An 18641-nucleotide genomic window follows, 5' to 3' on the forward strand; every position below is an offset into this window, starting at 1 on the left:
GAAGAAAAAGGAGGAGGAGGAGAAGAACAAGATGAAAACATTGTTATGATCTCCAAAGTCATGACAAGCATGATGAGGAGGAACATGAACAATAAAATAGGCAAGCCCAACTTCAGAAAAAGTGAGATGGGAAATGAAAATGATAAAAATGATGGAAGATATTATGAATGTGGAAAACACGGACATATTCAAGCAGAGTGCCCTGAACTGAAAAAGAAACTCAGCAGAAACCTTTAAAAGAAAAGGCCTTTTGGCGCCTGGAGTGATGAAGAAGAAACTGATCATGAAGAAATTGCCAACATATGCTTCATGGCTATGAATGATGATAGTGATGAAGATTCAAGTGAACTTGGCCTCATGGAAGATGAAGTAACCAGTGAGGAACACCACAAGAAGAATTGAAAAGGGAAATACTATCTCGATAGCGCGTGTTCCAGACACATGACGGGTGACAAATAATTATTCAAATCTGTCACTAAGCTTGATGGTGGATCTGTCACTTTCGGAGACAAATCAAAAGGAAATGTAATTGGAATAGGAAGAGTTCCCCCCAGCTCATCATGTGATGTAGATGAGGTCTACTAAGTAGACGAACTTGGTTACAACCTGCTCAGTATCAGTCAACAATGCGACAATGAATATGAGGTTCATTTCAAAAAACATGGTTTGTTCATTGAAGACAAATGAAGTAAAATTATTCTATCTGGAAGTAGAGATAGAAATATCTATACTCTTAGAAATATTGACAGTTTAGAGAATCAAATTTGCTTAGCTACAATGATTGATGATCCCCTGTTATGGCATAGAAATCTTGGTCATGCTAGCATGCATACTATTCAAAAACTTTCCAAACGTGTTCTTGTCATTGGCTTTCCAAAACTAGATTTTTCAAAAGATCAAATTTGTGATGCATATCAATTAGGAAAACAAACTCGTTCATCTTTTAAAATCAAAAATATTGTTTCTACTACAAAACCCCTTCAACTTTTGCATCTGGATCTTTTTGATCCAACTAGAAATGCTAGCATTGGTGGTAAAAAATATGCTTTTGTTATTGTAGATGATTTTTCTCATTTCACTTTGGTTATTTTTTTTGAGCCATAAAGATGCAGCTCTAAGGAATTTTGAAGTCTTCTGTAAGAAGGTACATCGTGAAAAGGGATATTACATTTATGTTATAAGAAGTGACCATAGATGAGAGTTCAAAAGCAGAGCCTTTGAAAACTTCTGTAATGATCAAGGAATTTATCACAACTTCTCTTCCCCAAGATCACCTCTACAAAATGGAGTGGTAGAACGTAAGAACAGAACCTTGCAGGACATGGCAAGAACCATGATTGTGGAAAACTCTCTCCCACACCACTTCTGGGCAGAAGCTATAAGCACAACATGTCATATCATTAACAGATGCCTGATTCGACCCATGCTTAAAAAGACTCCATATGAGCTATGGAATGGTAAGAAATCCAACATCAATTATTTTCATCCATTTGGTTGTAAATGCTTCATTCACAATAATGGAAAGGACAATTTGGGTAAGTTTGATCCAAAAAAGCAACGAAGGTATTTTTCTTGGATATTCTCCCTCGAGTAGAGCATATAGAGTATTCAATAAAATAACCTTATATATTGAGGAATCCATTCATGTTGTTTTTGTGGATACTAACCCTCGCTTAAGGAATGAAAACTTTTCTGAAGATGAAGAAATTTCTATTATCCCAAAGTCTATTGTTACAGGAAAAGACGGTCACGATCAGGCGGCCAATCAGCAAAATCAGTCAACTAAGGAGCATATTGAAATCCAGGAACCATCTTCTGCTGAACAGTCAACTACATTGGAAAAGGATCCACTCACAGTTGTTCTAAATGAATAGAAAAGTGAACTCGGATATCCCCACAAGTTCATCATTGGAAATCCACAAGAAGGTATCACAACCAGAAGATCTCAAAAGCTCAACTCTTACATGGCCTTAATATCACAACTTGAGCCAAAACATATTGATAAAGCCCTTAAAGATGACTACTGGGTCAAAGCCATAAAAGATGAACTTGATTAATTTGAAAGAAATAAAGTATGGGACTTGGTTCCAAAATCATCCAATGCTCATGTCATAGGAACTAAATGGGTTTTCAGAAATAAGCTGAATGAATCTGGTCAAGTAGTTCATAACAAAGCAATGCTAGTCTCCCAAGGTTACTCTCAGCAAGAAGGAATCGACTACGATGAAACATTCGCTCCTGTAGCAAGATTAGAATCCATTCGAATACTACTTGATTTTGCTGCTCATAAAGGATTTAGGCTATTTCAAATGGATGTAAAAAGCACCTTCCTAAATGGATATATCTCTGAAGAAGTATATGTGAAACAACCTCCTGGCTTTGTAAGCAACAGTTTCCCAAATCATGTATTCAAGTTGTCAAAAGCTTTAAGCGGACTCAAACAAGCCCCCGGAGTCTGGTATGAAAGACTAAGCTCTTTTCTTCAAAATCAAGGTTTCAAACGAGGTAATACCGACACAATTCTATTTATTAAGCGTTCAAATTCAGGTAATCTTATTACACAAATTTATGTAGACGATATTATTTTTGGAAGCTCTAACTCTGTATTATGTGAAGAATTTGCTCATATTATGAAAGGAGAATTGGAAATGAGCATTTCTTTCTTGGATTAAAAATCAAGCAATCTTCCAAAGGAATCTTTATTAGCCAAACCAAGTACACCAAGGAACTAATAAAAAAGTTTGGAATGGATAATTCAAAGCCTATTGGAACTCCAATGAGTCTAACAACTACTCTTGAAGAGGACAAGAATGAAAAAAGTGTGGATGAAACAATATATAGAGAAATGATTGGATATCTACTATATCTCACTGCTAGTCGGCCATATATAATGTTCGGTGTTTGTAAGTGTGCAATATTTCAGTTAAACACATTATTAGATACCTCATTGGGACTACTGAATTAGGATTATGGTATGCTCATTATAATAATTTTGATTTAAAAGGTTTTTCAGATGCAGATTTTGCAGGTGATAGGACTGACATGAAAAGTACTAGTGGCACATACCAATTACTGGGGAATGCTCTAATTTCCTGGCATAGCAAGAAACAAAATTGTGTTGCATTGTCAACCACTAAGGCAGAGTATTTATCTGTTGGAAGTTGTTGTACACAAATTCTTTGGATCATGCATCAACTTCTCGATTATGATTTAACTCTTACTTCTACTCCTAATTTTTTGTGATAATACACGTGCTATATGTTTGTCAAAACATTATGTCCATTATTCTAGGGAAAAACATATAGAAATTAAGCATCATTTTATTCGTGATCATATTGCAAAAGGTGATACTTTGTTAGAGTTCATTAGTACTGAGTCTCAACATGCTGATATTTTTACAAAACCTCTTTTGGAAGAACGATTTTGTGTACCGCGTAAAAAGATTGGTATTATGTCTATTGCGTAAAACAAATTCCGTGTCTTTGTAAAATATTTTACTTCCTTTTTAGTTTGCTTAATTGATAGGTTTATTAATTTGATGTGAGTGCAATAATTACTCTTTCATTGGTGCTGCCGAAGCAACTCCTCAGAAGTGTCACTGCAATCTGAACCTACCCGTTCCTCTAACCGATGCAACCCTTCAATCTTCCAAGAGCCTAGTTAAGTAACCTCCTCCTCTCTCATTCTCCATCACTTCTCACCAACTCATCTACCATGGATAAGAGAAACCTCTCATCCTCCACTGCCACAAGACGAAGCATGCGGTTTCAAAAACCCCAAAACCCTGAAGAAACTGTTGACCTTGAATCATCCCTTGACTCAAACCTTCTCAAGACCGATAATGAAAGCAGTGAATCATCGGAAGATCTTCCTATTAGCCAGAAAAAACCAGGAAAAAGACCCATGGAGCAAACACCCAAAAGGCCTGCATGAAAGAAAGGGAAAGTGGAAAGCACAAATTTTGGGCCAGAAGATAAACTGAACTTCTATGGACCAAGTGAGAAATCGAGGTTTGAGTCTTATAAGTCTAAATCTATGGTTTATCGACTCTATGTAAGTCTCTCTCGTATGAAAAATTTGCATTGTGATGTGATTTCTATCTTTGATTTTCAACGTCTTTCTCCTCTATTTGATACTGTTGGAAATTATGTGTATGAAGGACATGTGAAGATGTTTTATGCAAATTTGTTCGTTAATGACAAAGATGATTTGGAGTCAATGGTTCTGGGTACTCGTAGTGTTTTTGATTCTTATCAATTTGAGAAGATATTTTCTGCTAAGTTTTATGGATATGATGTTTTGTGCAAAACTCCTGGTAAAAAGACTTTGAAGTTACTCTAGAAGAGGCAAAAACTTTTGTGTCTGAAAATCCTCCTGACATTGGTCCTAAAAGTCTAAACACCGTATGTTAGCCCACATGATTGCCACTACTCTCCTTCCTAGGAATGGGTCTCTCAACACTTTGACTACTAGGGATATCTTTGTTCTTTACTGCCTTGTGAACAATAAAAGGCTTGACTTGTTTGTGTGAATTTGTCAGTATATGCCTGAAAGTATGAGGGATATTTTCATTCTTTTAGAAATGCCAATCAAATTGGGACAAAGGGAGTATATGATTTATGATTCTTACCCTTCATAAGAGCCAAAAATTCTTCTTTGGAAAGAGTTGATTTTTTAATCTCCTTACCAATGAGGTTTTCCCAGATATGAACAACCTCTCTTGGTTACCCTATGCCTTGCTCATATCACATATTCTTGAGGTCATGAAGGTTGATTTGGCACATTTTTCCCCCAAGTACATTTCTAGCACCTATGACAAGACAACTTTTTCTATGATGGGTTACACCTTAAGTGACGATGGATGGGTCAGGCGTGCCAAGTTTGAAAGCACTCCGGTATAGATTGAGCCAACCATTGAACCAACTGAGCCTCCATCGACTGCTACCACCAACCTACAGCAAATTCAGCAAGGACTAGATGGGGTAAAAATCATGCTCATTGCAATGAAAGAACGGGTGGACAAGATCAGGGCAATAAACAAAGAAATAGGTACAGATGTGGCTAAGATGAGGATGAACATGGGAGCCACAAGGAGGCAAGGAATCAGGGCATTCAACTCCATGACAGAGAAGATGGATAAAATCACCAAAGAAGTCGAAACCTCCTATGACTCTTTCTGCACCAAAGTGATCAATACCCTAAAATACTTTATGGGGAGGAACTAAGGCAGTTGTGTGTGTGTGTTTAAAACAATCTTTTTTGCTCTTTGTTTGTTTTGTTTTGTTAATTACTTTTGCTTTGGTCTGTAAGAACCATCACCATGTGCCTCTGCTGAAGGCATAATATCTACTACCCTAACTACTATGTTCATTATCTACTCTTGTATGTCTGTTCTATCTGCACTTGCTTCTTTATTTTTGATTGATGTTAAAGGAGGAGAAACGTGAGAGTAAACCAGAGCAACAACTCATGGGGAGCAGCTCAGGGGGAGAAAAGAAGAGCAACAACTCAGGGGGAGCAGCATTTTAGGACATGAAAGGGAAGTGTACTCTATTTACTCTTTTTTATTGTCATCATCAAAAAGGAGGAGAATGTTATACCTAAGTTTCAATGATGATAATAGTGAAAATCAAATTATATCTATTTAATTGCAAAAAATTATGAGGGCAATGCTCAATCAAAGGAAGTCAAAATGTCAAGGATATCAGAAAGGAAACACAATCAAGTACAGCAAGGACAATGCTAAATCAAAGGATGTCAAGGATATCAAAAAGGAAACAAGATCAAGTGCAGCCACTATATGAAGACAGTCCTTACTTCAAGGATCGATTTGGAATCTAGAGATTCTGAAGATTGATCAATCAAATCAAACCACAAATCACTCCCTTGATTATGAATACAAAAATAAAGGAAGTTAATGAATCCAACCCATCTCTTGAGCAGGATTCTGAGGCACCCCTTGGGTCAAAACTCTAAGAATATTTTGTGCCTCAATCACGGGTCAATCTGCAACGGCTACTCAAGACTCTTATATAAGAAGACTGGCAGACTCAAGAATTTAATTACGCAACTTACCACTATTTTCAATGCCTTTCTAGTTCTTAGCACAAATACGGTATTCCTGAGTTTACTAGTGTCTCAAAAGATAGGAAGTGTTAAGAAACCAAATAAGAGTTGTGTCAAGTTTGTGAAACATCGTTGTTGAGAATCGTTGATGGTAAACGATTCAAAAACCACTACTACTGTAACAAACTATTGAAGATCTAAGAGAAACTTTGTGACCTAAGGGAACTGAATGTAGGTACCACACTGGTACTAAACTAGTATAAAACTCATGTGTTTTTAGTTTTTAAATTCCTTGCAATTTAGTTTCATCGTCAATCAAACCTGCTGATAAAGTGAAGTCGGGTAATTCTCTTTGGAGTCGACTAAGTTTTTAATTTAGTTACAATTCACCTCGATCTTGTACTTTCACTCCCCCCCCCTTCTTCTTGGTGTTACCCCCTTTGGACTTAGCAGGCTCCATCTTGAAGTCAACAAACAACTCGGCTACCACTATGGCCTTATCCACGTTGGCTACTTGATGTCTCCTTAACTCTTGATTTGCCCAATTTTGCAACCCATCTGTGAAGTAGAAGAGGGAATCTTCCTCGTACAGTATCGAGATTTGCAGTATTAAGGTAGTGAATTCGCGCATGTACTCCTGAATTTTAGTCATCTATTAGAGCTCCCTTAGCTTCCGCCTAGCCTCGTACACCAGATTCACCGGTTAGAATTATTTCTTTAACTCCTTCCTGAACTGCTCCCATGTCTCAATATTACACATCTCTTTCTCCATGTTGGCACACTTCTGATGCCACCATAACGCGGCAATCTCTGATAGGTAAAACCAAATGGTATTGATATTGGCCTCATCGCCCTCATTTTTTCATGCTTGAAGTAGTTCTCCAAGTGCCAAAGGACGTTCTCCACTTCTTGTGCATCACGAACACATTTGAACACCGATGGCTTAGGAGCCTCGATCTTGGCCTCCTTAGTCACAACAACATTGATGGTTGCCTTGGTCACGCCACTATTGGCATGCTCCTAGCATGACTCTATCTTAGCCTTCATGGCATCGATAGTGCTCAACGCCTCCATGAGTTTGCACTCCAAGGTAGTGATGATTTGCCTTAGCTCCATCTTAGCATGCGTACGTCCCTCCAAGTCATTTCGGATACACTCAATCTTCTCAAGAGTGTGCCCATGAAGAATGCTAAGGGTGCCTTACACATTCCCCATGCGTTAGCCGAAGATCTCCACGGCGTCCAACCCCATATTCAACTTCATAACCCACTCTTTATCAAGCGAGACATCCTCGGGCAGGACCTCCACTTCATCCTCGCTCGTCTCAGTGGAAGATAGTTCTTGGTATGTAAGCCCTTCGTTTAATACAACCTTGGGCGACACCTCTTAGCTCTTATTGGTGGCATTCCTCTTTTTTTACGGCCCTTCTTGCCAGCAGCATCCTGGATGACATTGGCTTAGGTATTGGAAGCGCTAATTTCTATGTCATTCTGCATTCCCTTAGTTGTAACCTTTGCTCTAATACCATATTGTCGCATCCTTAGTCTTTAACTAAGTGCATGTGCGGCACTTGATAATTTTCTCACGTTCTTGCACAACTCGCTCACGATCTTGCTTTTCCAAGTCAACCTAAAATACTACACTTAAGATCTCTAAGTGAATGTTAGATAAGAAGGACAAGAGAAATTTTCTAACATAAGCTTTTTATTGTAGAGAACTTGATTGTTTTACTTGATGAGTTACAATTGAATGCCCCATATATATACTAGTCATCTAGGGGCTAACAGGTAAATAATAATTATTACACAAGTCCCTCTATTTTTACAAACAAGTCCCTTTCTAGAATTCACTACATGCATAGAATATGCTAAGTACTCTTCTAATAAATCCATAGGGTTTTAGGGTCTTCCAAAGAAAATATCCATATTTCTCAAAGAATCTTACCACAAGTTCTAGCCTCCTTCCTATGTAAGCTTTTCACATGACAAAAATTGCCAAATGGCACTTATAGGCATGATGATGTAGAGGGTCATGACAAATGGCTGATTTTTCCGAGTTTATTAATGACATGAAATCGATTGACCCTCCTCTCTCTAGATGAAGGTTTACCTAGGCAAAGGGTGATAATTAGGAAAAGGATAAATATGTTTCTCTTTTCTACTGATTGGGATGAAGAGTTCAGAAGAATTTCACATATAGTTCTCCCAGAATCTCTTCGAATCATACACCTTTATAACTGGAATGTAGAGAAGTGGAAGTTTTAAATCCTACTTAGGCGCGCCATATTTCAATTAAAAGGTGAAAGCTTGGTGGAGATCATTTGTGACTCAAGGCAAGCATGATTACATATTAGCTTGTTAACTAAGAATGTTGAAAGGAAATTTGAAAGAATGAAATACTTTTGATCATCGCAATATAGAAGAAAGAAAAAAAATAACTCATGAATACTATTGCTGAATTGGATGTTGCTCAAGAAACAAGAAGCCTGAGCGGAGATGAATTATTGCATAGGGCTAGTATGTTCATGAAATTAGAAGAAATGGCTAAAAATGAGAAGATAACTTGGACACAGAGATCCAGGGTTTTATGGCCAAATAAGGGAATAAAAACACAAAGTTCTTTCAATAGCTAATGTAGACAAAAGAATAATAGAATTGACAAGGTGAAAATAAACGGGTGTTGTGGAGAATCCTGGGTGATTAAAAGGGAAATCTTTACTTTTTACCAGATTACATTCTGAAATAGAGGAGTGGAGGGCCGAATTTAATTTGGTGGACTATCCTTGGATAAATGAGGCAGAGAAACAATGGTTGCACAAATCTTAAAGAGGAAGAGGTTGGGGGCATGTGTTAAATTATGTGCCTCAGATAAAACACCTAGTTATGTCGGGTACCCTGTAGGTTTTTTTTATTTTTGTTGGGATGTTATAAAGGAGGATGTAATGCAAACATCGAGCAATTTACGCACACATACAAATACTTTGAGAAGAGCAACAATGCATCTTATGTAGCTCTTAATCTTAAGAAGAATGGGGCCAGAGAATTGAGAGATTTCAAACCTATCAGTTTGATTGGCTCTATTTACAAAATAGTCTCTAACTTGCTGATTGAGAGACTATAAATAATGATCTCCAAACTGGTGGATAGATTAAAAAGAAATGGTCTTCTTAAAAGGGAGATAGATAATAGATGCAGCCACGGTAGCAAATGAATGTATTGACTCTAGACTAAAGATGAAGACACCTAAAATTTTATGTAAACTTGATATATAAAAGGATTATGATTATGTGAATTGAGGATTGCTTCTCAAGCTGCTAAGAGATATGGACTTTGATAGAAAATGGATACTATTTTGCATAAGCTCAGTCTGTTTTTATTAATGGTTATCCGAAAGGATTTTTTTCTTCACATAGAAGGTTAAGACAGGGAGATCCCGTATCACTCTTTTTTCTTTATTGTGATGGAAGGCCTAAACAACATGGTGAAGATAGCTAACAACAATGGATTGCTGACTCAAGGTGGCAAGCAGTGTAGGCAGTAACCTTGAAATAACTTATTTGCTTTACGCAGATGATATATTGATTTTTTATTATGCAAAAGAGGAGAAATTAAGACATCTCAGAGTAATCCCAACACTTTTTAGGCAATTTCTGGGCTCCATGTAAAATTGGAGGAAAAGTACGTTTTCCAGTGAATGAAGTGCCACAATTACAAAGGTTGGCAGAAGTTCTTGGTACGTATTTGGAGATGTCACTGGGATATAAAAATAAATTTCTTGAAAAATATGGAGTGGTGTATTAGAGAGTTGTGAGAAGAGATTGGCTAGGTAGAAAAGCCAATACCTATTAATAGGGGGTAGAATGACATAGGTTAGTAGTGTTTTAGATATGTTCCTTTTTTCTATTCACGCTAAACTAGAAAAATGGGTTGATGCAATTAGAAGGAACTTTATTTGTTAAGGCAATAGAGAGAAAAAAGTTTTCATCCAAATGGAGATATTTAAATCCGATGGTGTTGGTATTGTTGAAAATGTACCTTCAAGCCAACATAGAGATGTGACAAGAATATTTTTATAATAAATCTTTTCTTTACATGTATGATTATAATAAAGGCATAATATTTATTATCGTGCAGTGTCTAGTTTATATAATTTGAAAAAGATGATGAAACCCTTGGATTAGAGTATAGAATTGAGGGTTATGCTAGGGATCATACCAATGAAACATCGATACCTCAGAAGCCTTGATCTTAAAACATCCCTAGTCGTTTTAGTTTATTGAGAAAAGATATCGGTATGTTGGTTAGACTTGCACATTTTATGCATGCTCAATGGAGAGGGTGATTGATCTCATAACCACTTGTGTATGTGACAAAAATACAAGAATGTGGGTGCTCATTAGAGAATAAGTTCACTTGATTGACTCGTATGAGAAAACATTAATAGATGTCCTACTAGTTTGTCATAGGAATTACTCATATGGAGGTTGTGTAAGTGATCCTTAGACTTGAGATCGCCATAGTATCTTATATGCACCAACATATGCATTGATTCACCTTAGGCTTCACAAGGTGTTTTGCAAGTACGAAGGTGTATATTGAAGGTAATGAGTGAATCAAGATGAGGTCAGTCGCTCTTGTGCTCTTGTGGGATTATGTTTTGGGAGTCTCTAGCCAAAGTTGGACAAGATCTAGAAAAGAGTTTCTAGGGTCTCGTCATTAGGTCGTATATTCATAGATCAAATATATAGAGATGAGAATTTGTGATTGAGAACCTCCATTCCCTTAGCTTAACTGAGATATACAATATGAGGGATTGAATTGCATGCTAACCTACTGCAAAAGGATTTTTGGTATGCAAGACGAATGGATCTTACATGAAAGTATACAAGTGTCAGAGTCTAAGAACAGTTGCCTGTTCTCATAGAACACTTGATTTTGTAGAAGACACATGTTCTTTGATACTTGACACTTGTCTCTTTGCATGTGATGCATTGAGCATTATATAAGAAAGCCTTTGTAGAGAAATATTACCGAAGTCTTTGCTTGAGTTACTCATCTCTTGTACAAAATACAAAACACTTTCTCTACTTAGCCAGTCTTTTTTAAAAGTGGTGCAAGAGATATTCGAAGGATCTTGGAGTTGTGTGGTACACTTCTTATGAGAAAGATCATTGGTTGGAAAGTTGATTCATTATAAAAGATTTAAAACTTGCATACTATTCCGTTGCTTTGTTCGATCCAATGTTTCCTTTAGGTATAAGGAATCTAATTAATGTTACATAACAAAAGCCTAGTTATGAAATGGATCTGGAGATTTAGTTGGGAGGAACAAACCCTATAGCAGGTTTCGCCATTAGAGCACACTGGCATCTGTGTTGCAGACACTAATATCAGAGTGGGGAATGAAAGGAAGACGTCATTCTAGAATGATAACTGAATAGGCCATGGAACTTTAGAAGACAACCCAATGACTGAGGATTATTGAACTACTAAAAGTTATGGATCAGTTCAACTACAGAGGACAGATAAATTGGAGATGGAATAGCAAAGGTCTGGTTACAGTAAAGTCAGGGCACTCACATTTCAACCAGGCTGATTCATATACGGAGCTGGAAAGCAGTTTGGCAAGTGAAAACACCCCCCCCCCCCAAAGGTAGCTGTTTTGTGTGGTTAGTGGTCAGAGATGTTTGCCTCACACAAGACAAGTTAAAGAAGAGGAGAATGCAATTGTGCTCAAGGTTCTATCTATGTGGAATGGAGTCTAAAAGTGGCAGCCATCTTTTTATACATTGTAAACTGACTGGAGTGCTCTGGCAACTATTTCTAAGCATGAAATAAATATCATGGATCATGCCCAAGATTACAGGGGAGCTACATGACTACTGGTCAGACAAAATGGTGGAAGATCATACCAGACTATATGGAAGCAAAGACACTTTACATGTTTTGAAGGGACCAGCAAATCAAGATGAACTACCTGTCTTTTTTTCACTTTTTGGTGTAAGGAAGATTTTGTACAGAATGTTGATTCGATGTTAGACACTATAGAAGATCCAGGAGAAAGGTATGTCTTTTGGATTTTTCTTTTGCAAACTGTAGTTGTGACCTAGTAGAGTCTTTGTGCTACACATTTATAATATTCTCCACAACAACAACAAAAAGAGGGAGAAACATTTTCAAACTTAACTCATGCTGCGACTTTGTGGAGTTGTCGTTCTCCTATTAGGAAAAATTTTCTGAATAAGAAACTTTGTACTTTCCCTTAAAAGGTCCCTCAATATGCAAGAATATACAACAAACCTTCTTCTTTTTCTTAGTCTGTACAAATTGTTCAGACCAACGAGGATTAGAATGAGGAAGGATATACATGCCAAAATGAGATACAACTTGTCCTATACAATTTTCTATAACGCCAACCATAGAATTCCTATGCATATGGCGAGCCAAAGGGTAGTCCTCTGACAACTTGCAAAGTGAAAGTCACGATATCGGTTGAGTATTTCGAGGAAGGGTAGAGGATCGCGTTAAGCTATAGATCAAGTAGTTGCTGCATGGGCTCCGCTCTATTTTAGCTCAAGCAAGTAGAAGAAGATCCACTTTGGGAACAAGGCTACTCGATTCTGGTATTCATCATCTTTCAAAAGATGTGATTTGTTGCAATCTCCTTAATATAACTTGTAAAAGAGGGTATTAAATAACTCAATTGCCTGTGGCCGAACCAAAACTTTATGCACCAACTACGACTTTCCTTGGAACAAGTGATACACGATCCAGGTAAGCGTTAGAGAGACAAACCAAAAACCGATGACAAGCCAAAGCTGATGCTTTGACAAAAATCAGAAATGAAGAGCAGAAGAACCTCATCATCAGTATTGGACTTTTTCTTGCAGAACCTAAGACCTTGAAGAGAATCAGTCTAAGCCGCCGATCCCTGAGGGTTGACTTGTAATCATAGTCTGGTGAGAACACTGCCGAAGACGATCCCAGCTTTACAGTGGTTGCACCCGTTAGCTGCACTTGGGAGCTAATTACGTTACTTCCAACTGTTTCAAATATCCACTGGGACAGTATATCAGCAGCAATTCTGCAAAGATGTTGACGAAAGAATTCTGCCTCCCTGGAAATAAATGCTCTAACTAATGAAGCTTCATCCTACAACAAGAAATGGATATCAAGTTGCAAACCAAAATGTAGATATCGATCAGTTTTTCCATGTGTAAATTAGAGAATAAGGCCAACATAATTTTTCACCTCCAAATGTTCGCGAAAAACATTTTTCTAAAGACACCAAACACATATAATGAGAAGGAATTTTCCATTGAACTTCAATTATACATTTCTGAATTTACATACTTAATAAACCATATGACTCGATGCAAGAATCAACTTCCAACCACCTCCCACCCTGCCTCGGGATCCCATTTAAGGCCAACAGTTTGCCAAGCTTTGATTCTTTTAAAAGCAAAGGGTTGTCATATTTAAGGTAACAGTAAAAGAATATCAGGTCAAGGCAATATATCAGGCAAAGGCACTCACTGCTGTCATCAGCAATCTTCTCAGTACAATACCATCTTTAGATGGTAGTATTCTCAACACCAAGTCTGCAACATCAAATACACCAGCAGCTCTATCAGAAGAATAAGCAAGAGATGCTTGAGGATTTGGTGCCACGATAGAGTTCAAATAAGCAAGAGATGCTTGAGGATTTGGTGCCATGGTAGCGTTTAGCCCTTTCCTGGAAAGAGTTAGCAGTCAACATCCACAAGGCACTAGGAGAAAAAGCTTCTAATAACCGTCACATCTGAAAGAGAAGCTAAAAGATGCACCAAATGCAGTAGCCAACTGGCCTATCAAGTCTATTCTTTCAGATTTCTTCGTTGCATAGAGAATGCATAAAATTTGAAACAGAATGCTGTCAGGAAATATGCATTACTCCTAATATTGCTTTAAGAGATGTAAAAGTTCACAGAAACTAATTTGCAAATAGTCCACTGTGTCACATTCCACAGGCTTCTTAAAAAGATTGCCAATACCATAGCTGACATTCCTCATCAGAGGAAGAAAGGAGAAAACCAAAATGATTCATTTCCTGTCCTGCCCTCCTTATTCTCCTGCTACAAATTTTCACCACTCAAACACATAATACATCTCTCAAGTCTCAAGCACACAAAGTGCCTTTCACCACTGGATACATGAAAGAACAGTTTTTAGATCCTTTCAAGAAGCAGCCAAAGAAGAAACAGAAACCAAGCACTGTAATTTCATGTACAGCAAGATATGAAAAACTCAGAAAGCAAATTATAAAGTTATGATCAAAGATAAGTAAGAAGGTCAGGTAGCAAGACAAGCAGTTTGGGACTCCTGTATCTATTGAAAATTACACCTTTCTTCCTTTTTGCAAAAGTATAGAGGCTAAGCAACAGATACAATAGATAAATCTAGCAGAAGAGGATGTCAAGGAAGATGCATAAAGAATACACTAAGAAACAACACAAGCATTCATTTAAAATTTACTGATCGAAAAAACAAAAAAAAAAGGGTATAACGAAAAAAGGACTATGTCATGATACCTAGTCGCTGCCACTCTTAGGAAAAGAGCTAGCTTCTGCCATTGAAATTCTTTCTTTCTGTTTAATACCACCTGAATAGGGAACGGAAACATAACATTGAAGAAAAAGGTGATACAGAAGTCTAAAAGTCATCTTTTTGTTAACAGTATCAGTAAATAAGCAATTTTGTATAGCAGAACAAGGAGAAGATTTTTTAAAGGTAAAGTCAGCATGAGGAGGGTTCCAAAAGAAAAATCAAGAAAGAGTGTGTGTAAGGTGAGGGTAACCTTCGATCCACTTACTGTAAAAAATATTGACTGTCATGCCTGAGTTTTTCTAAAGTTTACTCCCAATGAGATGTGAGATTATTAAGTCAAAACATAATTTCCTCCACAAGCCAACTACCAGATAAAACAGTAAACAGAATAAGCTCAGTGAACACCATTTTAAATATGATGTTTAATATGTCAAGGGACAACCATTAAGGTCAATCACAGTATGACTAAAGACCGAATGTATAAGGCGGTGAAGTACCGAATGCAGAATTTTTCTCGTAGCAGCAGAATTATCAGAGAGAAGCTTCCGAACAACATATGGAAATGCAGCTTCAAAAGTTTTGAAACTTGGATCTCCGGCCACCGCCAATCCTGAGAAGATGAGTGGATGTTACAGCTATACAGTTATATTGGAACACAATAAGTATAATGTTAAAAATTCAATCCCACAAGGAATCTGCTCTAAGAGCCATTTTCGAGACAAAACGAAGAACTGGTTGTACCTTCAAAACACATGCACATTCAGATTGGAAGAGGGAGACAAATCATTAATGGTGAATTTTTGTATTTTTATTTTTGATAGGCAAAGGTTCACTTCATTAATGTTCACACACCAAGGATAGCAACCACGTTATACATGACATCTACAGCATTTCTTCTCTGTACAATGCTACAATTGTTGAATTTTTTGATACCCGTGAATGGTATTTTTTCCTAAAAAGAAACTCTTCTTAAGTGGACTGGGAAATCAAAAGAACTTTCTCTCTTTTGATCTTCTCAGCTCTACTGTGTTGGACCAGCACAAGGATAATTCTATTAAATGGAAAGGTCACTCAGATGGGATTTTCTATGTTAGGTCTTGCTATAGATTATTGACTTCTTGCAACACTAACTCTTGGCTTTGGAGGATGACTTGGTAAAACAAAGCACCTTTGAAGTTTTCTTACATTTCTTGGCTAGTGACCGAGGATGTAAGTTCACTTCCCCTGAAGAGGTATGTGTTGGATTTTGCATTTGTTACTGCTGATATTTGATTTACTACAATAAAAAGTAGTTTAGTTGTAGGAGGAGTCCTTGTTTAAATTTAAATTTAATCGGATAAGTTAGTTGAGATAGTTTAGGTTTTTGAATTTGAATATTTATTCTGCAGATTTTCTACAGATTCTGTTTTTAAGTTGACTATTTAAAGCCTTGTTATGCTTAATAAAATTATTGAGAGACATTTTCAATTAATATTTTTAATATTTTTGCTACCCCATCTTTTAAAAAAATAACAGTGGTATCAAGAACTTCATTGGTCTTACGAGAATTCAACCACTTTTCAAATTATTTTTAACCAAAATCAATTTTTAAACCATTTTCAAACATGGCAAGCAGCAGTCTCTCTTTAAATGCCCCACAAATTTTCACTGGCGAAAACTACCATATTTGGTCAGTGAAAATAAAAAAATTTCTTGAAACCTATGATTTATGGAATGTCGTAATAGAAGAAAGATCATTACAACCACTCCATGCAACTCTTATCATTACCCAAATTAGAACTCTTTTGGAAGAACCTTCAGTTAAGACAAAGTTGCCTTTGATTGTTTTTTTTGCACAAAACCAAAAAGAAAAATAAAAGAAAGAACGAGTCATATTGCAAGAGGATGCACGTTCAAAAACACTTGAAAAAATTCACAAGCACAAATTGCCAAAGCAGAAATTGAGGAGGATCAACCTTTATAGATTGCAGCAACAAAAGCAAGGAGGGGTGCTGGATTTTGCATTTGTTACTGCTGATATTTGATTTACTACAATAAAAAGTAGTTTAGTCGTAGGAGGAGTCCTTGTTTAAATTTAAATTTAATTGGATAAGTTAGTTGAGATAGTTTAGGTTTTTGAATTTGAATATTTATTTTGCAGATTTTCTGCAGATTCTGTTTTTAAGTTGGCTATTTAAAACCTTGTTATACTTAATAAAATTATTGAGACATTTTCAATCAATATTTTTAATATTTTTGCTGCACCATCTTTTAAAAAAACAAACAGTATGTCGTCCCTTTTTTTTTCCTTTTTGCACTGTAAGATCACTTATCAGATTTGGAGCGTGTTCAATGCAATCTTTGTCATGAAATGGACAATACCACACTATATTCTGGATCGTTTACACTGTTGAAAAAGAGTTGAACACAACAAAATTTGGAATACCATACCTTCGGTCATTTGGTGGACAATTTGGACAGAAAGAAACAACAGTTTTTTTTTAAGGAAAACAGAGGAATATACAGAGCATGAAGCACAGATGTATTTTTTTGCTAGTTTTTTGGTGCAACCTAGTCTATAAATGACGTAGATTTCATGTAAGATATAATCAGGAAATTGCAAAATATGTAGCTTTTATGCACTGTCTTACTTTTGCTCATATCATCTTCTCCAGGAAAAAAAAAAAGGCAACCACGTTATACATCAGAATTACAACACAAGCTAAAATATAGGTTCCATGGAAAGATAGGAAATAAGGAGCTGCTGCAAGCTGTAGGCTTAGGTTGGGTTTAGGATTATTTTTAACCTTTTGTAGGTTGCTTTATTGCGATTCGGGTAGTATTTACATTAGCAGATTTTTCAACTTAAAATGGCAACATTTCAAAATGCTATGCAGGGATTACCTACTTATAGGGTATTTTTTGTCTTTAGATATGTTTATCTAGGTATTGTTAATTACACGCATGCTTACTCCATATTCAACCCCTCAAAAAAAAAACATTAACATCCGTAAGTTGTGTAATGGTACACTAGCGCCGAGTTCAATACCGGAAACCAAATAATGCATTAGTTATGCAATATTTTATGACTGAAATCAAACATTGCATTAGCTATATAAAGATTATAGTAGTAATACAGGGCTTTATGTTGCTATCTAGTTATGCTAAATTTTATGCCGAGATTTTTATCTCCTTGTGCAGCTAAACAAATGACCCATTTAATTAACACTCCCTTTGTTTCATATGGTTATCAGTTTTAGCCAAGATCAAATGAAGCATAGATCTTTTTGCTGCTTTGATTCTAACTAAATTCTTACCCTTACTTATCAAAAGAAAAAGGACAGTTGTAAGAAATATGAGCTTGGCATGCTTATCTACCTTCTAATGACGCAAGAGAACGAAGCAGGAGGGTGAAGTATGGTGGCATGCGGAAATGATACTTGAATGCTACAGACACTATTTTACTCAAAACCTGCAAACACACATCATAATAATCAGCCATATAACAATATGAAGGTAAGAAGCAGAGGTGTACATAGTGCTTCTTCACTCTTATAACACTATTTGACCTTGATTATATTAAGCCTGTGCTGAAATCAAATGAAATGTCAGCGAATTCAGGAAGGAACAAATGACATTAACGTATACCTATGATCTTACAGAGCATACAAACAGCTGCATTTAAGTTGTGACTCAAAATATTTGTAAAGAAAAGAATTCCACTGACTGTTACGGGGAAGGATGAGTTTTCTAATTCACCAGCTATGAAAGCATTTCAGTACATAAGTATGTGCGACCAATAATCTCCACCATTGATATCTTAAAATGTCGCACACCACATTCGGTACAAGGATTTGGTTCTAGATAAGGTCAGAAAAGAGTTACCCAGTACTTGTTATGATTTTTTTAAGCACTCTTGTTAAGGCCAAAATCAGGGTAAGTGCTTCTAAATCAAGGAAGAGGAAGTCATTAGTAGCAAGGGATTGTCATATTAGATATTAGGTGGCATAT

At 36.6% G+C, this 18641-nt stretch overlaps 1 protein-coding gene across 3 annotated transcripts in view; it reads right to left on the reverse strand.

Annotated features, from left to right (window-relative positions):
• Positions 1–12297: 12297 nt before the first annotated feature.
• Positions 12298–18641, reverse strand: part of LOC104097316 (uncharacterized) — a 33737-nt gene continuing 27393 nt past the window's right edge. For all 3 annotated transcript variants that reach the window (XM_070175093.1, XM_070175092.1, XM_070175094.1), the window contains exons 12-16: positions 18009–18102; positions 15149–15261; positions 14636–14706; positions 13602–13800; positions 12298–13217 (exon numbers count right to left, since the gene is read on the reverse strand). In XM_070175093.1, coding sequence (XP_070031194.1) covers positions 12792–13217; positions 13602–13800; positions 14636–14706; positions 15149–15261; positions 18009–18102 — 903 coding nt within the window. In that variant the 3' untranslated portion in view covers positions 12298–12791. The remainder of the gene's footprint in view (positions 13218–13601; positions 13801–14635; positions 14707–15148; positions 15262–18008; positions 18103–18641) is intronic.

This window comes from Nicotiana tomentosiformis, chromosome 5, assembly GCF_000390325.3.
Source record: "Nicotiana tomentosiformis chromosome 5, ASM39032v3, whole genome shotgun sequence".
In the NCBI taxonomy this organism is placed as follows: domain Eukaryota; kingdom Viridiplantae; phylum Streptophyta; class Magnoliopsida; order Solanales; family Solanaceae; genus Nicotiana; species Nicotiana tomentosiformis.